Source organism: Moschus berezovskii, chromosome 14 (genome assembly GCF_049115385.1).
Source record: "Moschus berezovskii isolate FMDL1 chromosome 14, NW_MosBer_1.0, whole genome shotgun sequence".
Classification (NCBI taxonomy): Eukaryota; Metazoa; Chordata; class Mammalia; order Artiodactyla; family Moschidae; genus Moschus; species Moschus berezovskii.
The window spans coordinates 42583048-42606153 of NC_142473.1; the positions used below are offsets into that span (position 1 = coordinate 42583048).

Below are 23106 nucleotides of genomic sequence, written 5' to 3' on the forward strand. Positions count from 1 at the left end.
GCCGTAGGGGCTAGGTGGCTGCGGCCTGGGTCGGCTCCCCACCCACTTCCACGTCAGCGGAGGACTGCGGATCTGCCGCTGCTGCTGCGGGTTGGAGCCGGAGTCTACGGTTCCGCCGTTGCCCCAGCTGCTGCCCCTCGGAGTCAGGTAACGGCCTACAAGCCCCCTCACCCTGGAGGCCCTCCCGGGCTGGGCAGACTCGGAGGAACTGGGCTCTAGCGGGGAGATTCGGAAGGGGAGCGACTAGGCCGCTAGCGTCCGGGCCTGGCGAAGTGGAGTGCAGGACGGGGAAGCTCTGAGCGGGCCGCCCCATCCTGGCCTGCCTACTGGCCGGGGTCTTCTCCCTCCCAGGCCCCCGGGGCTCGCCATTCCCGGCCGGGGCTTCCTTTGCAGGAGGGAAGGAACGGGGCAGGGGCGTGGGGGTGCAGAGCACCAGTTGAGGGACTCCTGGTCCAGAGTCGGGTCGCATGGATGAAAGTATTAAAGCGCTGTAAGGGTTTTAAGTAGAGTATTTTTGCACGGGCTCTTTTTAACTTCAGAAGTTCAGATTGTGTATTATGTTTAAAAATCACTTTTATATCGTGATGGGGTGGGGCTGGGGGACTTGTCACTGTATTGTGGGCTTTAATTCTGGATGTAGTACAGCTTTCTAGACTCTGGGCGGGGTTATGGGGTGGGAGATAATGTAACTTAGGCCAAGACTGACGAGTGTGTGTTTTAATACATCAGGATTTATTTCTATGCAACGTAATATAGATTGACCCTCCCCGTCTAATGCTTTAAAATTCATAAGCCAAGCTGAGTGAACTTTAGACAGAAAAGATCACGATAGTTACTGGTTCTGTTTTTATTTTGTTTTCTCGGTTGTAATACTTTATATTTCTTTTTCTAGGTTTTTTTTTGTGTGTGTGGCATCTGTTATCTTTAAATCTTCCATCGAGAGTAGGCTGTCACCGGGAACAATGACGGCTGCCGAGAACGTATGCTATACGTTAATTAACGTGCCAATGGATTCAGAACCACCGTCTGAAATTAGCTTAAAAAATGATCTAGGTAAATGTTGGTAATATTTTGAAAATGAAAGTATAAAGTTCACTTGCATTTCAATTTTCTTTATAATTAGAAATACTTCATTTTTTTAAAAGACCTCTTCAATAAAACTTTGTCTTACTAAAAATGGAAATGTGTTACTTTAGGCCTGCAATATTGGTTTTTGGAAATAAAAGAACATCTCAGCTTGTATCACGGTGGGGTGGAGCTAAATAAATGTAGTGATTTAGTGTTTAGCTATTCCTCAAGATAACATAATGGCTTGTTTAAATATAGCTGATAGTTCTCTGTAGATAACAGATTGAGAGTGTGCATTAGGATGTTTTAATCTCTTTGTGCACTTAGCTTGATATTACTTAGCTTGTTCTGTTTGTCTTACTGCCTGTTGAACAGATGAAGTCAACACTGGAACATATATATGTTTTCTGAGAAACATTTAAGCTTTTGATTTTTAAAGCATTTATGCAAAGAAGAAAACAAAAACTTTATTTCTGAATTTTAAAAGTGTGTACTGTATCTCCTTTTTGTGAGTGATTCTGTCAAAATTTTTTTAAAGTAATGCACGTTCCAAGATAATAATTCTTGCTTAATTGAACTAATAAAAATAAGTTTTACTTAAACTAATAATTACCATTTAAAACAGACTGGAGGGAAAATTATGCTTCAAATCTTGATAGTGTCTTTTAGAAGACAGTTTACAGTTTGAAAGGAGATGATATTTTAGTTGCATGTTCCTGCTCTTAATCAGCAGTAATGGAATACCTTGTGATTTTAGGTTACATAATATTCGGTTTCTATTGAGGTCTGTTTCTAGAGAAGGAAAAATAAATATTATTTTATGGCATTTAAGCTGATCTTTTTCGTTTACGAAAACCACACATACTGTATTTCCTTTTTTTCCCCATAATCATGTAAGAATGGAATACAAATTGAGTAAACTTTCATTACTTTTTTTTTCTAATTTCAAAATCTTCAAATTTTCATAATTTAAAGGTTTTCACTTTTAAACCCCCCAAATACTTAAGTTTATCGGTGGGTGATAAGGTAAAGGACAAACTTGTCCTTAACTGTAAAAATACTCTTTTCTTAATTATACTCCACCTACCAAGTAAATAAATAAGTAGTGTTGAATTTTATGTTTATCTTTGACTGTATTTCAATAGAGTTGAGATGAAAAGATTTAGAAATAGTTTTCAATTTGAATAACAAATAGTTTTGTTTGGTGAAACACTGATACGGTTTAATTTCAATTTACCTTTGATCTCTGGATATGAGCCCTGATGACTGTACATTTCCTGGAGTATATTTTGATGAATTAAATTGACATTTAAAACTATTTTTCATAAAGGAGAAGAAGGTCTGAAAATTTTGAGGATGTGAAAAGAAGCATTCTTCACCTCAGTTTGAATTGTTAGAATAAGTGGAAATAGGGATTGGGGAACTTGAAATAAATGGTGTTGATTTTTTACAAGTTTACTAATAAACTTACTTTTAAAACTTTTTAACCTTTAGTTACAAGTGGATTTTTCAGGATTTTCCCTGGTAGTCCAGTGGCTAAGATTGCATGCTCCCAATGTAGGGGGCGCTGGGTTTGATCCCTGATCAGGGACTAGATCCCACATGCTGTGACTAAGACCCAGAGCAGCCAGATGAATAAATACATATTGAAAAAAAGAAAAAGCTGAAGGGCTGCCCAGATTAATGTTTAACTTCATCCTTTTACATTTGTTCAGTTCTTGATTTGATGTGGCACACAGTTTTGTGTTTTTTTTTTCATGTGTAGCAGGAGATATAATACTGTGAAGCATGGAGAGATGCATAAGAAGTTAGTCTGTTTTAAACAAAAATATTGACACTTAGAAGGCTTCCCTGGTGGCAGCTCAGACGGTGAAGAATCTGCCTGCAATGTGGGAAACCTGGCTTTAATCCCTGGGTCAGGAAGATCCCCTAAAAAAGGGAATGGCAACCCACGCCAGTATTTTTGCCTGGAGAATTCAGACACAGGAGCCTGGGAAGCTGCCATCCATGGGGTTGCAAAGAGTCAGGCAGTCGGGCACAACTGAGCATAACACTTTGTCACTTCACATTGACACTTAAGGTATAACTGGCAGTAACCCTCACTGTGTTCGATTCTTTTAAAGAGATTATTTATTTATTTTTGGTTGCACTGGGTCTTCGTTGCTTCTCACAGGCTTTCTCTGGCTGTGGGGAGGTTGGGAGGGCGGCTGCTATTGGTTGCCGTGCGCTGGCTTTTCACTGTGGTGGCTTCTCTCGACGAGCATGGACTCTAGTCACACTGGCTTCAGTAGCTGTGGCTCACAAGCCCTAAAACTTGGGCTCAGTAGTTGTGGCTCAGGCTTAGTTGCTCTGAGACTTGTGGAATCTGCCTGGACCAGGATTCGAACCTGTGTGCCCTGCATTGGCAGGCGAATTCTTATCCATTGTACCACCGGGAAGTCTTGTGTGGCATCTTTAATGCATATCTTAAATTCGTCAGTATTCAGTATACTTGTCTCTTATGTTTCTGCCTTCAAATTTTGGATCCAGAAGATTTTAACCATAAATTCTTCAGTATGCAATAATGATGTGAAATTATAGATTGTTTTGCATAACATGTAGAACTTACTTTTAGGTTAAATAACACTAAACTAGCATCTGATCTTAAATGTGTCATCCTTAATTATAAATAATGTTTGTTGATCCAGTACATTTTAATTTTCTTCCAATTTTTTAGGTAATTTCTCAAGAAAGATTCTGAAGTTTTATAGTCTGTAGAAATATGATGAGATTTTGGAATTAATCTAGTCTGTTAATTCCAAACTTTTTCGAGTTTGAGGTTCTTCCTAATGTTGAAAAAATGTCACTTATCCCCATCCCCACCCTTCATAATAGTGGCTCTAACTTTGGTTTAGAAAATACATACTGACTAAAAGCTACTTTGAATTCCAAAGCACATAAGGTATCTGTTTACATTGAGATACACATTTTTTGGTATACCTATAGATTCATGGCTTCCACCTTAACTCCATTGGTTTAGGGTCGAAGATCTAATCCAGTGCTTTTCTATTATATGTAAATGAGGTTCAGAGATAAATGACTGTAAAATCATACAGCTTGTTTGCGGCAGAGCCAGGTGGAATACCCTTGTCACTTGAGTTGGTACCTTTATTACTATTGCCACTGATAAAGTGGAACATGTTTTATTTTGTTAATTGCTTTTAAAATCATCTGAGGAATTTTCTTTTAAAATAATTGTGCTTTTAAAAAAATTTTTTTTTTTTAATCAGAAAAAGGAGATGTAAAGTCAAAGACTGAAGCTTTGAAGAAAGTAATCATTATGATTCTGAATGGTGAAAAACTTCCTGGACTTCTGATGACCATCATTCGCTTTGTGCTGCCTCTTCAGGATCATACCATCAAAAAATTACTTCTGGTATTTTGGGAAATTGTTCCTAAAACAACTCCAGATGGGAGGCTTTTACATGAAATGATCCTTGTTTGTGATGCATATAGAAAGGTAAACCAAACTGTAATTATTTCCAAATATTGCTTTGATTTTTAAATAATTGTAAAGTTGGTGATGTGGGCTATGTTTTAATTTTTAAAATTAAATCTCAGAAATGATGTCAGTTTTAGATATTTGAAGCAGAAGTTGTAAAAAGTTATTGTGAAAAGTTTATTGTTGCTTTTTTCCAGACACTTTCCATGCATTTTTATGTGTTATTAATAAAAAATGGTGACACATAGAATATAAGACATTGATGTGAGAAGTAAAAATTGCTTTAATCTATAGGAATCTGATGGAAATTGTGTAATAATCTAGGTGTTTGTCCTGAAACCTACTTCCTAATTTTTTTTTTTGAAAAATTTTGTATTTAAACATTGTGGTTTTTTGTAAAATACTGGGACTCAGCATTTCATATTTGATTTTTATATCAGGATCTTCAGCATCCTAATGAATTTATTCGAGGATCTACTCTTCGTTTTCTTTGCAAGTTGAAAGAGGCAGAATTGCTGGAACCTTTAATGCCAGCTATCCGTGCTTGCCTGGAACATCGACACAGCTATGTTAGAAGAAATGCTGTTTTGGCCATCTATACTATCTATAGGTAAATAAAGGTCTTCCTTTGGCTTGCTTCTATATGGACTGTTTAGTCTTTCAGACCAGTAGAAGTTTCAGAGTGGTTCCTTACAGATTTTATGTATCTTACAAATATGTTCTGATTAGCCTGAACATTTTTCCTTATTATCATTGAGTTGTTAACATTGAAAAGTCAAAAGATCTGGTAGCACCAGGTCCTGGTTTCTGCATGACAGCAGTCTGCTGGAAGTGAATGGCAGGGGCCCCGTTTAAACAGGTGGGATGCTTTCCAGTTTACGTCACTACCTATCTTTCTCAATTTTAGTGCTCCAGCCCAGTTAATTAAATGGCACCCCACTCTACTGCTCTTGCTTGGAGAATCCCATGGACGGGGGAGCCTGGTGGGCTGCCATCTGTGGGGTCGCACAGAGTCGGACACGACTGAAGTGACCTAGCAGCAGCCCATAACTTTGAGGTTTTGACCTTATTTTAGAATTCTCTTTTTGTGGGACGTGGATCTTGTCTTTTTATACTTAGAGGAGGAAACTTTTTAATAGGAAGGGTTGCACTTCTCAGCTGATTCCTGTTCTTAGAAAACTGAAAATTTTGGACTTTAAAAAAGCAGTTCTAAAAAGGCAGTTTTAAAGTTTGAACTTTAAAAGAGTGAGTTAGATAGGCTGGAATGCTTGGTTTTTACAGTCACTGTTGTCAGTCTATTTAGAATTAGGATGTAATTTATATAAACATCTTTGTACTTTAATAGTCAATAATTTAGTAATTTCACAGTTCTTTCACTGTTATGTTGGATTTTGCTATCTGTTCAGGAAGGTGGTAGTCTGGTTAATAATGTAGAGCTCTTTGAAAGTTATCATTACAGATTACACAGATTTCAGAATTTAAACTTACAGTACACACAAAAAAATTATGATGTCTATAGGACAACTGGAAATTTGAACAGTCTATATGATGATACTAAGAAATTGTTACAGTTTTTACTACATGATAATGTTAGTTTTAAAAGAAAGTTCTTAACTTTAGAGAAGCATACTAATACATTTACAGAAGAAATGTTAAATGGTCTGGGATTTGTTTCAGAATAATATGGGAGGAGAGGAAGTGAGACATAAGTGAAACCAAAATGACTATGAATTAATTATTGTTAAAGTTAGGGGGAAAAAAGCTAGGGGACGGTTTTTATTAAGCAGTTGTTCATTGTTGTGTATATTACAAACACTTCTAAGTTTTCAAAGTAAGAAGTTAGTAGATAAAAGCAGTGCATAAATAATAAAAGTGAAGGGATTATTTCTTCTCCATTAATTCTTTTTTTTTTTTAATGTTTAAAAAAATTTATTTGGCTGCATGGGATCTTAGCTGCAGCATACAGAATCTTTAGTTGTAGCATGTGGGATCTAGCTCCCTGAGCAGGGATTGAACACTGGTCCCCCTCCATTGCAAGCACAGAGTCTTAGCCACTGGGCCACCAGGGAAGTCCCTCCAATAATCCTTAATGTAGCATCTTTCAGTACCTTGAGGTTGTCATTATAACATCAATATTATAGCCCTATGGATGTGAGAGTTGGACTGTGAAGAAAGCTGATCGTCAGAGAATTGATGCTTTTGAACTGTGGTGCTGGAGAAGACTCTTGAGAGTCCCTTGGATTGCAAGGAGATACAACCAGTCCATTCTAAAGGAGATCAGTCCTGGGTGTTCATTGGAAGGACTGATGCTAAAGCTGAAACTCCAATACTTTGGCCACCTCATGCGACGAGTTGACTCACTGAAAAAGACTCTGATTCTGGGAGGGGTTGGGGGCAGGAGGAGACAGGGACGACAGAGAATGAGATGGCTGGATGGCATCACCGACTCGATGGACATGAGTTTGAGTGAACTCCAGGGGTTCGTGATGGACAGGGAGGCCTGGCGTGCTGTGATTCATGGGGTCGCGAAGAGTTGGACACGACTGAACGACAGCTGAACTGAACTGAACTGAAAAGTATATGAAAGAGAATTATTAGAGCTGTCCAATTGATAGATAGCATGTTAAGTAAATCAGCTTTCTCTAATTTGAACTAAAAAACACAATTTGATAAATAGATGAAGATGTAAATTTTTTATTCATACTCACAATTTTCTAATTGATTTAAAGTTTAAAAAATCAAAATAATTAATAGTGGTATAAGGTTTGATAAATGTTAATTTTGGTAGAGTCCAGAGAGTTACTAAATATGAATATTACCTGTTTTATTTGAAGAAACTTTGAACATCTTATACCAGATGCTCCTGAATTGATACATGATTTTCTGGTGAATGAGAAGGATGCAAGTTGCAAAAGAAATGCATTTATGATGCTAATTCATGCAGATCAGGTGAAGTACTTTTTAAAAAATACTTTTACGACTATTTAAATGAGAATTAAAGATATTACAGACTCACAAGTTTTTAGTCAGTAATTTTGTTTGTAGTACATATGATTTGTATTATTTTGATTTTTTTAGATTTTTGAATTTATATGAAAGTGAGTTTTAAAAATTCATTTTGTGGTATATTGCTTATGTAAGTGTTCTTTTCTTTTTTTAAGTAAACATCAGACAGACATTTTTATTAACAGCCATTTTACAGTTCTTCAGATTGAAATTATTGTGGCCATATGCGTTGGCACCCAGGTTTGGGGCTTTATTTTTCCTTCTGTTGGTAAAGATCAAAAATTGTTTAATGGAGAAAAACAGAAGTTCTTTATAGAGTCTGTCCTGAGCCATAGCTTTGAAAGAGGGTGGACTTCAATGTAGATGTATGTTTTTGTTAGGCTTTACAAACTTCGTAAGTAAATGTCAGCCCTATATCCAGCTCTGCTGGTGATTGAAGTTTATTCTTCTGCTGGTTAGCAGAGATTCTGCACCCGTTGGTGGCATTTAATCTTGGAACTTTTGCCATCCAGTATTTATTATCAAAATATGCATGAAGACTGAAAAAATAATGGAATCTATCCATTCTTCTGAAATCTAGATGCTATCATTTTATCTTTGTAAACAAGATTATAAGAATGCTGCTTATTTGGGCCACAAAGTTTTGTCCTTTTGTACAGTTGGTTTTATTGACCTGTGTTTTTGGTATTACGCTGTTTACCTACATAATTAGAATTTCAATAAAATGTATTGATACTTTTACTGAAGAGATGTTGATGAAGCCATAGTTTTCTGTGTTACAGTGTTCAGGGTGTGAGAATCAGTTAGATTTTTATTTTAGGTCTCAGAAATAGGAGTAACTGTACTCATAGGCAACTGGTTTGTTTAGATTGTGTAGATACCCTGAATCAGATAATAACATAGTGTTTTTCTCCTTGGGTTAGCTCCTAGAAAATTCTGATGCTAGATTTGTGGCCCGTTTCTATTAATAGAAAATGTATTTGACTTTGTATCTTATGTGTTAACCTTTATTTTTTTCTGTCAGTTAATTTTTCTTTGCCCTGATTTCCTCATTGGTTTTAGGTGTATGTTTTTTTAAAGTTCTTTAAGTCCTTTTATTGAATGAGGTTGAGTTTGATAAATATATTCTTATTTTTTCAGGATCGAGCTTTGGATTACCTAAGTACTTGTATTGATCAAGTTCAGACATTTGGAGACATTCTTCAGTTGGTTATTGTTGAACTAATTTATAAGGTAAAACTAATCTATAATAGGTAAAATTAAGAGTTTGAGATAAGATTAAACAGTCTTGAGGACACAACTTAATTGGTAGGGTAATATGTTTTAACAGTAGAAATATTTTGCAGCATGGCCTATTAAAGTCTTCCCTACTCCCTTTGGTTTGTCATATTTTCCAAATTCCTCCATTCTTTGTATATCTCTGTAAAGAATTCTGTAAAAATTCATGGTTTGACCCAATACACATGTGAAGAAGTTGTTGTGTACTGCTCAGTCACTGAATAGACTGTGAATTAGGCTTTGAACTAAAAGTCAAGATCTTTTCTTGAATACGTACCCAACTACTTTGGAAATCTAAAGACAAACGAGAGAAAGTCTTAAATATATTTTTGTTCCTCGTTTGTAAAAGAGAATAGAAAGATTTTAAATATGTTAATATGACATTTTATGCCATTGACTCACAGGAATTTTAAAACTTGATCAGAGATTTGGATTTTAAAATGACAACATTTTAATTCAATATATCCTTTGAAAGATTGATTGCATCTTAATATTCTGAGAAAAAAGATGCAGTAACATCCAGTTTTGCTATTAATACCATTGGAAGCCAACAAAAGTATATGTGAGGAATGACTTATTGCATAGAATGGCATGAACAGAATACATAGCAGACCCTGCTAACTCATTATATCCTCTGCTTCTGCAGGAAAGAGGCCCCTTTCAACAAAGGGTATCCAATCATTTTGAATTGGCATTTAAGATGAAGCCAGAATTATATTACATATGTAAATATATAAATGTTATTTGTCTGTATGGTTTAAGGATGCCACTGAGATTCTCAAAAGGAGTTCTCTGCTATCCCATGACTTCTTTGTCTAGTAGGGTCCAGGTTATAGTAAGAGGAAAGAGGTTTTGAGTCTTAGTGGAGTAATAGAGATTTGACTGTGTACATTTTAGAAAAATCTAACATAAATGCTAACTTCAAAAGAGAAAAAATAAGAAATATTTGCTTCACAAGTAAAAGTATTAAGATGCATTTAGAATGGAATAGAAAATGTTAATTGTCTTTTCAACATTGAATATGGTTCCAAATAATAAGTACAATAGTAGTACTTGAAAAAGAAGTGCTCTTGCTTTATTAAAAAGCTAGTATTTTTCAGTTATTATCTATTGAAATTCATATAATCCATCATGTTTACCTTTTTGATGTGACATCCAGAATAGAAATGTAGGACCAAATTTAATACCTGTTACAGTACTCATGTTACTTACTTGGTTAATGTCTTGTGTATAGTGTGCATGTCTTTAATTATAAGCCATCTGAAAATGTTTTATGAAAGAGTGGAAATATATATTATTATTGAATTAATAAATGAATGAGTAGCTGTAACAGTTAGTTATTTGAAGTAAAATCTGTTTCTTCCTGAAATTAGCAGTGTTGTATCATGATGTCTCATCCTGCGTTGGCCGACATCTCTTAGCTTTCAAATGAAGAAAACTCATATCCCATAAGCTGACATCTGTCCTTAAGAATGTGTTTGAAAGCAAGTGTTCCTGAATTCAGTTGAAACCTAAATGTTTTCTTCTCCAGGTCTGTCATGCTAATCCATCAGAAAGGGCTCGTTTCATTCGCTGCATCTATAACTTACTGCAGTCATCTAGCCCTGCTGTAAAATACGAAGCTGCTGGAACGTTAGTGACACTCTCTAGTGCGCCTACTGCCATCAAGGTACTGTCCTTTTTTGTATGTCTGTGTGCCAGTTAGATGATAGATATGCTGTCTTCTCACTTTTGATTTAGTGACGTTACAATCAACTACAAATTTTAGAAAATTCTTTGATTTCCAATGTAGTCAAACCTTCTTTTCTTACTTTCTGCTTTCATATGTATATAAAGAGTAAAAGTGACAGAATAGCAGTATTTCTAGTTTCTGGAGCATGATACTGAAATTTTAAGATCTCCACCCCATACTTCAGTTACATTAAGAACTAAATCTGGGGAAATGGATGCTGAATCCTAAATGATGGACCCTAAAAAGGTTCCAGTAAATGTTTTCGATAATGAAATATTTTAATGTACTCTGTCAAGACTATGTGAGGAACCCTACTCTATTCATAGAATGAATTATTGTAGAAAACCAGATTGTATAAATAGGGGAATATAGTGCTTTTACCACCAATACTTAAAAAATTCTTTTTAATGTATTATTTTGAAATAATTTTAGACTTAAAAGCAGAAAAGTTGCAAAAATAGATCAAAGTTCCCATTACCCTTCACCCACCATCCCATGATGTTCATGTCTTAACGTAACAGTTGTGTACTTGTCAAAACTAAAATTATCATTGGAACAATATTGTTAACTAAACTATAGACTTTATTCAAGTTTCACCAGTTATCCTATTAAAGTGCATCCTCTGTCCCAGGACTCAGTCCAGGATCCCATGTAACATTGTTACCATGTGTTAGTGTCCTCCTGTCGGTGACAGTTCCTCAGCCTTTCCTTATTTTTCATGACATTGATGCTTTACAAGAGTGCTGGGTCAGTTTGTTTGTAAAATATCTCTTAATTTTGGTTTGTCTGGCATTTTCTCCTCATTAGTTTAATATGCATTTCAGGGAAATACCACAGAAGCGGTACACCATTCTCAGTGTATCCTATCAAGAAGTACATGATGCTGATATACCTTATTACTGGTGATGTTCACCTTGATCATTCGATTAAGGTGGTCTCTGTCAGATTTCTCCACTGTTGACTTACAATTTTTCCTTTTGTAATCAATAAGTGTCTTGAGAACATACTTGGAAACTGTGCAAATAGCCTGTTTCTCCTCAGACTTACACCAACTAATTTTAGCACATATCAGTGAATCTTTTCTACAACAGTTTCTATTACGATGTTCTAATGGTGATTTTTTGTTACCCTCATTCTACACTTATTATTTGGAGTTCTGCAGGGAAGAGCTGTCCCTTCTCCTTCATCCCTTCTTCCCTCCCTCCCTCTCTCCTTTCCTTCTTTCCTTCTGTATATCAGTATGGATGTTTTATGCTATGGATTATAATCCAATATTATTATTTATTTTGTTGATCAAATTGTCCTAGCTTTAGTCATTAGAAACTCTTTCAGAATTGCTTCTTTGTCCTTTGCTTTTAGTGACTCAGAGACATCTTTATATTCTTGATTTTTTTCTGTTCTATAATGCAAGTGGGTTAGAGTTTGTAACTAAAAGTTTCTCAGTAGCTAAACTGTTTGGAATTCTCATCTGCTCTTTTCTGCCTTGTTCCTTAGGTTCAGTCCTTAATTATTGGCTGTTAATGAGGGTTTCTGCCTGTAACAACCTCTTTTCATCCTTTTAATTTGCTATGCTTCTCATTTTTTGTAATCTTAAAAAAATAATGAAATTAGTTAGAACTTGGGTAGCAGAGGGATACATTCCCCTGAGAAAAATGCATAAACTTTCAGTGCAGGAGTAGTGAACGTGTTTTGGCTTCTTGGAGGCTTTACTTTCTCTTATTTTCAAATTCTGTGTTTAAGATAGGTGAATGTGTTCTTAAAATGTATTTCTTTTTTTTTTACATAGGCTGCTGCTCAGTGTTACATTGATTTAATTATTAAGGAGAGTGACAACAATGTAAAGCTTATAGTTCTAGATCGATTGATAGAATTAAAAGAACATCCTGCTCATGAACGAGTACTACAGGTAAATATTTCTGAAACAAAGAAATCCTAAATAGAATCTTCTTTCAAATTGAAATAATTCCCAATACTTGCCGTCTTGGTTAGCTTAAATGCTTGGAGATTTGGCAGTTTAAATTTTGGTCAACTAAAGTATAACTCTTGAAGAACCGTAGCCTTTTGGGGTATTGTCTTTGTTATTAAAAAGAATTTCTAACATGAATTAATGTGTTACCTTTTATCTTTTCTATTTGTACTGCACTTGGTGTTCTTACCAGTAGAGATATATTTGTTTTATTTTTAATATAATTTACATTTTTTGCAAAATAATTAACACCAACTGAGAATGAAAGATGAATAGATTCTAGAAAATTATCAGTATACCTATTTAATCTGTGACAATGATTATTGTAAAACTAAAGCCCGTGATAAAAATAAAGCTACATTCAATGCTGATCCTGGATCAGAGTAACAACAAAAACATTTTCTATAAAGGACATTATTGGGACAGTTGGAGAAATGTGAATACAAACTCTGTATTAGTTAATAGTATTGTTAATCAGTGTTAAGTTCTCTACATTTTATAATTGTGTTATATACAAAAGTTTTCTTATTCTTGGGTATACAGTGAAACATTTAGGAGTATAGAGAATAAGACACAGCAAATGTGGTGAGATATTAACAACTCGTGTATATATATAAGTGAAGGTTATAGAGGAGTTCATCCTTAAAAATTTTTAAACATTTTTATCAGCATTTTTTAAAAATATAAAGTTTTAAAGAACTGAAATCTTTTGTTTTGCTTTATTTAAAAATACTTGCTATAGAATTTTAAGTATGCTTCTTTAAAATATTAGTTTCCTGCAGAGCCAAAATAACATTATCACACTTAACAAAATTGTTAATGATTTCTTATTATCATCCAATTTTCCCAGATATTCCTAAAACACCCTTTTGGTTTGATTTTTCCAATTTATAGCCATACACCACACTTGGTTGTGATGTATGTAGTTGTGATGTGTGGTTCCTTGAGTCTCTTAATTTGAGCAATATCGTTTTTTTTCAGAACACTGACTTGTTCAAGAGACTCCTTCTGGATGTGTCTGGTTACTTTTTTTGGTGTCATTTAGCTTGTTGCTCTGACTTCTGTATTTCCTATAAACTGCAGGTTTGAGCTAAAGCTTGACAGAGTAAACATGTTCAGTTTGAATGTATCATATGTGATATTACATACTTCATGTTGCCTTACAACAGGCAACTCAAATTACTGTTTTGTCCAACAGTAGTGATTTTATTATTGATCAGAGAATTAAGGTCATGATAGAACCCTCTATTCTACAGTTAAGATTTTCTTCTTGTGACCAGAAATACTGATATTAATTCTAGATTATTTTTGTTCTTTTTCAGGATCTGGTTATGGACATCCTAAGGGTATTGAGCACACCAGACTTAGAAGTACGCAAGAAGACGCTGCAGTTAGCACTGGATCTTGTCTCCTCTAGGAATGTTGAAGAGGTAAAACAAAATTCTGATAGCACTTTGTAAACTGTCAAGCCAAACATGATGTCATTCTCACTTATTTTTGCTTTGTCCTACAGCTGGTTATTGTCCTTAAGAAGGAAGTAATTAAAACAAATAATGTGTCAGAGCATGAAGATACTGACAAATACAGACAACTCCTTGTGAGAACATTGCATTCCTGTTCTGTCCGATTTCCAGATATGGCGGCAAATGTTATTCCCGTGGTATGTAATTCCAGTGATCTTAATTGATCTTAATTTTGAAATTCTCTAAAAATAAAAATTAAGAGATTTTAGTTATTTGACAGTTAAATTCTAGAAATCTCAGCTCTTTGTAATCACTAAATCTCATGGTCAGAAGAGATCTTTATGTCTGCTACTAAGCTCAAGAGGATAAGGACTCCTTTCTCTCATATCTTCACTGAAAAAACAACAACAAAAAATAATGACAAATATACCTCCATATACTATTATAACTAATGTTTGGTGGTGGTGCTTTAGTTGATAACTCGTGTCCGACTCTTGTGACCCCATGGGCTGTCTGCCAGGTTCCTTTGTCTGTGGGATTCTCCAGGCAAGAGTACTAGAGTGGGTTGCTGTTTCCTTCTCCAGGGGATCTTCCCAACCTAGGGATTGAACCCAGGTCTCCTGCATTGTAGGCAGATTCTATACCAACTGAGCTGTGAGGAAGCCCTTAATGTTTGTTACTATTATCTGTAGTAAAATATTCTGTGTATATAAATCAATCAATAAGGCAAATAAGTTTCTTTCAGATATCAATAATTTTATCTCTTAAATTTGAAGGATTTAGTTAGAGGAAAAATTAGCATACCAAGAATGTTTTACTTTCTGTCATTGTCAGACAAATGAGGTATGTTATTGTAATTTGAAAATTTGACTTTGAGCTCTGAATTTTCTCTAAAATGATTTTACTTTTAGTTACAATTTTGTGTGTCTCCAGTTAATTTATTTTAATTATGGATTTTCAGCTTCAGTTTTTGTTTTTTGACTAAGCTGGGCCTTTGTTGCTGCTCATGGGCTTGGCTTTCTCTAGCTGCAGCGAGCAGGGGCTACTCTAGTTGTGGTGTGCGGGCTTCTCATTGCAGTGGCTTCTCTTGTCGCAGCACAGACTCTAGGGTGATGGGCCTCAGTAGTTGGGGTGCACGGGCTTGGTTGCTCTAAGGCACGTGGATCTTCCTGGACCCCTGGACCAGGAATCAAACCTGTGTCTCCTATGTTGGCAGGTGGATTCTTATCCACTGGACTAGCAGGGAAGTCCTCTAGCTTCAGTTTTATCATGTGTTTTGTAATAAACTGCTGCATGTAAACTGAAAAGTCATCATGCCTTTGTTTACACAATGGTACTTGTCTCTCAACTGACATTTTGCTATGTATTTGGAAAAGTATTATTTATTTTCTTTGTAAACTTGTTCAGGTTACTCATTAACCTTAGGTAATATGTAATTTTCTTTCTGAAAATGTGTAATTGTTATCTTTTTTTTTTTTCTTTTAGTTAATGGAATTTCTCAGTGACAGTAATGAAGCAGCAGCTGCAGATGTCTTGGAGTTTGTTCGTGAAGCCATTCAGCGCTTTGATAACCTGAGAATGCTTATTGTTGAGAAGATGCTTGAAGTCTTTCATGCTATCAAATCTGTCAAGTAGGTTTAAAATCTGTTTAAATGTAAAGTTAAGTAAACATTTTACCAATTGCTGTCTTTAAGGGTAAGTTGATAGAAAATATAAGATAGGAGAGCTGTCTTAAAACAGTTAAGACAAAATGAGACAAAATAAATGTCAGAGACATGTCACCCCTACTCTCACCCTTAGTGAATCCATAATCAGCAAAAAAAATTTTGGTAGGTAGGTATGATTTAGATAGGTTTCTCCATTCTCATTTCCTCTAAAGCATCATAAATTCTAAAATGACTAAGAAATGTATTTTTATTTATTTGTTTTGTTATGTACCTTGACCAAGTGGGTTTATTACAGGAATGCAAGACTAGTTAAAAAAATTCAATCTATGTAATCCACTGTATTAACAAGGGAAGGAATTACCCCCACTCCCCACCCCATGCACATAGAAGCAAAACTATTAGAGCTAATAAATGAGCTCAGGACTGCAGCTTACAAGATCAGTATTAAGTATCAATTGCATTTTATACACTTGCAAGGAATAATCTGATAAGGCAAATATTTTTAAAAGGTACTATTTTGGGATACCATTATTATTTATATTCCCTCTTTAGCATTTACTGAAGTGGAGGATTGGAAATAACAGCCTAAATCTGTTATGTTTCCCATCAGATAGCCTTTGCTAATGAGAAAGGACTATTGCAGCTGAGTTTGCTTCATTTAAATCATCTGATGGATTGTAGTAGACTTGCCTTATATCTGCCTGTATAGAAAAGAAGGGAGTACAATGTTGGTTTTATGATATGAAAATGTATTGAGATTTATGGAAGTGAGAAAGATTTGTTTCCTTTCTGGGAAAAAAAAAACCATGTCAAAGTTTAGCTTTTGGCAGCCATAACCTCTTAGGGTTTCAGTTTCTAGAATTTTTTTGGAATAAATTTAATGAAAATCTTAGGGAAAAGATGACTGAAGACAATTCACGTCAACATTTTTAACTAGAAAATTGTTGTTTGCTTTATTTGAGGTGTTTTTTGTTGTTTTGATTTTCTGCATTCCTTCCTTTTTCATTGGTCTGTTTGGCGTCCCTGCCTCTTCAGTGAATTACTTTTTATATAAAAATAATACATACTTTTAATAGTGGTAGGTTGTAAAATCAAATTTACCTTAAATTCTGTCTGAAATGAAAGACAACATGTTTCTGGGAAACATTTGGGTATTTTATTTTTTAACCTCCTGGGTTTACCAGTTGTAGAATGTTCCTAAAAATGGTAAGAACACTTACTTTCCTTTTAATTCTTGTGACTTCAGGAGAGAATCAAAGAAACTTAGTATCTTGTTATATTCTTTCTTAACATTTCATCCATAGTCCCTTGGAACTGCAGAATTTTTTAGTCCTTAAGCTTAAACTCACAAAAAAAGATAACTGCTTCAAGATTTGTTGGCTGAGTCAGTTCTTCATAGCTTGTATTCTTGCCTTAGGATTTACCGAGGAGCATTGTGGATCCTGGGAGAATACTGTAGTACCAAGGAAGACATTCAGAGTGTGATGACTGAGGTCCGCAGGTCCCTTGGGGAGGTATGTTTTACTTAATAAATGCTATTTTATGCGGTGATTTTTATTTTAGTAAATCTGACTTTTATGTGGTGATTTACTTTTGTGTTTTTATTTAATAGTGTTTGGGCTAAAGAACATTGAAAAAATTTTAATTACCCAGATAATTAAGCCTCTGGTCAATGGGAAATTAGGGGAGTTGCCCTCCCCTGCATTGAGCCATAACACGTGTTCTTTTATCTGTATTATTTACCATTCTGGGTAAGATTTTATTTGAACAAAAGGTTATATATTTTAAAAACGGAAAAAGAATTATAAAACTCTGCTTAATCCTCTGTGTTATAAAAAAAAAAAGAATTCTTGTAAGAACAGGGCTGACTTCTGAATACCTGTTTATGTACTAAAACTGGCAGCATTTCCTCATCTAAACAACCCCATATAGTAGAATAGAAAGAACAGTGCTTGTTAAGAACCTGGATTCCAGTCTTGCTTCTGCCAGTAATAACTCTGGGACTTTGGATATAATTTCCTTAACCTGACTGGACATCAAATTTTTCATCTATAGAATAATGGAGTCGGTAGTTCTTGCCTGGAGAATCCCAGGGACGGGGGAGCCTGGTGGGCTGCCGTCTATGGGGTTGCACAGAGTCGGACACGACTGAAGCGACTTAGCAGCAGCAGCAACAGCAGCAGCAGCAGTTAATGATTGACGATTCTTGAAGCTCATAAATTAGATGATAGACTGGTATTAAGAAATAAATACATAGTATTATCTACTTGGTTTAAAAGAGAGGAAGTTGGGTGACTTCCCTGGCAGTCCAGTGGGTAAGACTCCACGCTTCCTGTGCAGGGAGTGCAGGTTCAGTCCCTGATTGGGGAAACCAAGATCCCATATGCCATGTGGCCAAAAAAAAAAATTAAAAGAGGAGTTTGGTAAATCTGACTACATACACATAAGTCAGATTTATTTCATTTTAAGGAAGGATGGGTGCTGATTTTGATTAGTATTTCAACAAAAGTGAGGGAGAAGAGGAATAAGGCTTAGTCACTGTCCTAAGCGTTTTCCTTTTCAGTAACTTGTATGTAGAGAATTAAGATTTCTGTTTAACAGATTAAGAAAGTGAGGTTCAAAGTAGTTTTAATTAATTTGCCCTGAAGGCTCAGACAGTAAAGAATCTGTCTGCACTATGGAAGACCTGTGTTGGGTCCCTGGGTTGGGAAGATCCTCTGGAGAAGGGAGTGGCTACCCACTTCAGTATTCTTGCCTGGAGAATTCCATGGACAGAGTTGCCTGGCGGGCTACATACAGTCCTTGGAGTCACAAAGTGTTGGACGTGGCTAAGTGACTAACACATTCAACACATACAACTAAAAGTAGCATCCAACTCCAAAGCCCCTCTTCTCACTACATTATTCTGGGGAGGAAAGAAAATTGGAAGCAGAGTCCCAAGTTCCAAAAAACCCCATTGAGGGAATAGTTCTGTAGAGAACTATAGAAATTATTGAATATTTAAATATGTTTCGCTTCCTACTGATATTTGATGTTTCCATTTGATTTTTAGATCCCAATTGTAGAGTCAGAGATTAAAAAAGAAGCTGGTGAATTAAAACCTGAAGAAGAAGTAACTGTGGGACCAGTTCAGAAATTGGTAACTGAGATGGGCACCTATGCAACTCAGAGTGCCCTTAGCAGTTCTAGACCAACCAAGAAAGAGGAAGAAAGGTAATTTGCAGCACCTGGGACCTTCAGGCTATACTTCTGTGTGTAAAACAGTCAGAGGATTTTTTTCTCTTATTAGTTTACTCTTTTGACCCAAATAGAAATCTTCACTATTTAAGATACTTGGAAGGAAAAGGATGTTTAAGTTCTTTCTTCCAGAAATTGTGTTAATAGTTTTAATTCTCTGCTCCTACTATTCTCATTGAACTGTGTTCTATTTAAACTAAGATTACTCACATAGAAAATATTAAGTGGAGGTAGCTAAATGGTATTTGAGTTTTATTTCCAAATAACATTTGGAAAACATATTTTCAAGATTTTGCCCTCTAATTGATGGAATAAAATTTTGATGTTTTCCTCCATATTTGCTCTCCAGTTATATAGTGAAGATGATGAAAATTTTGATGATGTCTAAAATTTTAATGGTTACTATGTATTAGGCATTGTATTAAATAAATAGCTTGTCTCTGATAGTCTTTGACAGTATCCTATTGATTAGCCACATTTCATGGAGGAGGAATTTGAGGCTTAAAGAGGTTTGGAACTACCCAAAGGGACGCAATAAATGAATATACACCTTTAACCATTTTCTATTTATTTAGCTCTTGTAACATTGCAGATGTGTTAAAGCCATGTATTTTTTTAAATCTTTTTCCTTTTTTATTCTGAGAGGTAAAGAGGGAGCTAGTTGAGAGCTTTATCATCAAAGGGTGGCAGTGAGAGTATGAAACAGGCTTCCTTGAGTCATTTATACAAAAGCTGTTTGCTGCTTAAGAAGTTGGTGGGTTTCATTTGCCTTGATTGCTTTGCAGACCTCCCCTAAGAGGATTCCTTCTGGATGGAGATTTCTTTGTTGCTGCCTCCCTTGCCACAACTCTGACCAAGATTGCCTTGCGCTACGTGGCTTTGGTTCAGGAGAAGAAAAAGCAAAACGTAAGTTCATTTATTCTACATTTACCCAACATGAATATTGAGTGACTGCTATATGCATTGAACAGTGAGGACCCAAAAGTGAATGAATGCTAAATTCCTGTCGTAAAAGAGCTTATGCTTTAATTGGGGAAATGGACATAGTAATATAATGAAATATATATATATATATATATATAATGTAATGATTGTAAAATTGACATAGTAATGTAATAACAACACAGTATGATTAGTCCAGTGGAAGTGATACACGAGTTTATGAAGTTATTTCTGATTGCTGGTATCAGTCAAAGCCCAGTGAAGGAAATGCCTCTCTCCAGCATCTTCATCCTGCCAGTCATTTGTCTGTTTTATCCTAGAAATGCCTCTTAAATATATTCCCATTTTTGCAGTTCATATCTTCTTCATAGCTTCTGACCATTCTGACTGTATACTCATTTATAATAATGTACTGTCATTCTACCCAAACCCTATTGCCATCCTTTATGTTATTGTCCTATATTTTATTTCTGCACGTCATTTAATCAACCCTGTGATGCATTATTATTTTTGCTTTAAATAGTCAATTATCTTTTATGTATGTTTGTACCGTTTCTTTCCCTTTTCTTATTTACCTAGTGACTGGACACGACTGAGCGACTGAACTGAACTGAACTGAGACTCAGGTTGGGAAGGGATATACTTAGCAAGTTTTAAGTAGTTGAGAGTTGGAAACAGGACAAAGTTCAAGTACCTTTCTGGGTGGGGTTATTTTTTTTTTCATTTTTGTTTTGTTTGTTTTCATATCTTTCTTCCTGGTAAAATACATGTAACATAAGTTTACCATTGAAACTATTTTTAAGTGTACTGTTCAGTGTCGTGAGTACATTCAAATTGTTAGCCATTACCACTGTCCCTCTCCAGAACTTTTTCATCATCCCAAACTGAAAATAACCAGCAAACAATAATCCCATGTTCCCTCCCCTAGTCCTTGGTCACCACCATTCTGCTTTTCTGCCTCTATAAATTTGCCTATTATACACATCTAGTATAAATGGAAGTATACAATATTTGTCCTTCAGTGACAGGCTTATTTCATTTAGCACAATGTCTTCAAGGTTCATTTGAATGATAGCATTGTCAGAACTTCTTTCTTTTTTCAGCCCATCTAAGAATATTCTGCTGTTACTGTTTATCCATTCATCCATTATAAATAGTCAGTTTTCTTTTAAATATTTTTTAATGAGGAAAAAGTTATACTTAGAGTTTTTAATTTTTTGTATACATGCAGATTTCTATCTGATATTTTCTTCCTGCCTGAAGAAGTTGATTATTCTTATAATGCAGGTCTGCTGATGATGAATTCTCTCAGCTGTCATTTGCCTGAAAAAAATCTTTGCTTACATTAAAAAAAAAATCACTTTGTGTTAAAACTGAATGTTTTTTATTTTATTTTTATGTTTTTTCACATTGCTAAAATAAGGAGTGATATAATGAAAATTAATGAGAAAAAAATCAGTCATGGTTAAAACACTGAAGTACAAATCTTATTAATATTGTAGTGGAGATAGAAACATCAAAAAATAGGATTACATTACCAAATATATTAACGAAAACCTTTCCTTCCTCAGAAAGAGTTTATTATGACTTTTATCTTTGAGACACTTTTTCCCTAGTAGTGATCATTTTGTGTTTTACCATATTGTAGTTTCATTTAACATTATAACATTTTCCCTATGCTATTCTAAACCCTTCCTAATCATAATAATATTTAATAGTTCCATAATAATCCATTAGATTCTTTCATATAGTCAGACCTCCATATAATAAGACATTTTATTTTTAGATTAGGGATTTTTGAAGGATTTTTTAAAAAATTTCCATCATATAGCTTTCCTCATAAGTCCATAAATAAGATTCAGAGGATCAGGTAAATTTTAAGATGTGTTATCTCTTTTTAATCAATTGCGTTTATTTATGAGGAGTAACTTACTTTGTAATTCTGAGGGCCTTTTTTTATTTATTTAGGTCTTGTCCTTTAAATTATGCTTCTTAAAAATTTCCAACATTTTATGTCTTGGTTCTGCAAGGTGGGAGAGCATTTGCTGCAATCTGTTTTAAGAGAACCAGCTTTCTGCTAACATACTAGTTCAAGAAATTTGCCACCTTTGGTACAAGGCAGAAGGAAGTTTGGTTGTTCATCACCGTGCTGTCTTGGCTTTCCTTCATTTATGCCTTTCCAATACTCTTCATTACTTAATGTAAATCTGACTTTCTCTCTGGTTTCATACACCTTTTGCCTAAACAATTTGCTTTAACTTCTCTTGTTCTCTTTTTCTTCTTCTGTTGACAGTTAATTCTTAAGGTTTTTGCTTGTCTAAAAAAGCCCTTATTTCTCCTTCAGTTTTGAAAGATACCTTTGTAGGTGTAGCATTCTAGATTGAGTTTTTTCTTTTAGCATTTTAAAGATGTTGCCTCATTGTTCTTTGACTTTCAGTACTATCAAGATGTTGCTCTTGTGCCTCTGTGGACTGTGTCCTGTTTTCCTCCAGCTGGTTTTGGATTTTCTCCTTATCATTATAATTATAATTTCAGGTTTCAATCATTTGATTAGGATATGCTTTAGTGTGATTTTCTTTATGTTTCCCTTGCTTATGGTTTATTTAGCTTCTTGAATATGTGGTTTTATAGTTTTTAGCAAATGTGAGAAATTTTTGGTTATTATTTCTTCAGCTACTTTTTTCTGTCTCCCTTTCTCTTTCCTTCTGGATACCATATCAGGATTCAAAGGATTATTACATTTATTCTTCCCAGGCTTCTGATAATTTTTTCATATATGTATGCTGATCACAATGTGTAGATATATTTACATCACAATGGTGGAAAACAATACAAAAACCAAGGGACCCGTCTAGATTAAAAGGAGCTAAAGAGAATAATAATCAAATAAAATGCATGAACCTGATCCTGGATTAAAAAAAAACATTTTGTGACAATTAGGAAGATTTAGTTGAATTTAGAGAAGGCAATGGCAAGCCACTCCAGTACTCTTGCCTGGAAAATCCCATGGATGGAGGAGCCTGGTAGGCTGCAGTCGTGGGGTCACTGGGAGTCAGACACAACTGAGCGACTTCACTTCCACTTTTCACTTTCATGCACTGGAGAAGGAAATGGCAACCCACTCCAGTGTTCTTGCCTGGAGAATCCCAGGGACAGGGGAGCCTGGTGGGCTTCCGTCTATGGGGTCACACAGAGTCGGACACAACTGAAGTGACTTAGCAGTAGCAGCAGTTGAATTTGGAGTGTAGTAGATATATTTGGGAATT

The 23106-nt window shown here is 35.2% G+C and overlaps 1 protein-coding gene across 1 annotated transcript in view; it reads left to right on the forward strand.

Annotated features, from left to right (window-relative positions):
* The window catches only part of COPB1 (coat protein complex I subunit beta 1), a 35302-nt gene continuing 12196 nt past the window's right edge, over positions 1-23106 (forward strand). The window contains exons 1-14 of the mRNA XM_055423332.2: positions 1-147; positions 893-1053; positions 4338-4567; positions 4990-5159; positions 7384-7498; positions 8696-8788; positions 10365-10502; positions 12352-12471; positions 13854-13961; positions 14045-14191; positions 15480-15625; positions 17079-17175; positions 18714-18874; positions 19684-19804. Of these exons, the coding sequence (XP_055279307.2) occupies positions 963-1053; positions 4338-4567; positions 4990-5159; positions 7384-7498; positions 8696-8788; positions 10365-10502; positions 12352-12471; positions 13854-13961; positions 14045-14191; positions 15480-15625; positions 17079-17175; positions 18714-18874; positions 19684-19804 (1737 nt within the window). The 5' untranslated portion in view covers positions 1-147; positions 893-962. The remainder of the gene's footprint in view (positions 148-892; positions 1054-4337; positions 4568-4989; positions 5160-7383; positions 7499-8695; positions 8789-10364; positions 10503-12351; positions 12472-13853; positions 13962-14044; positions 14192-15479; positions 15626-17078; positions 17176-18713; positions 18875-19683; positions 19805-23106) is intronic.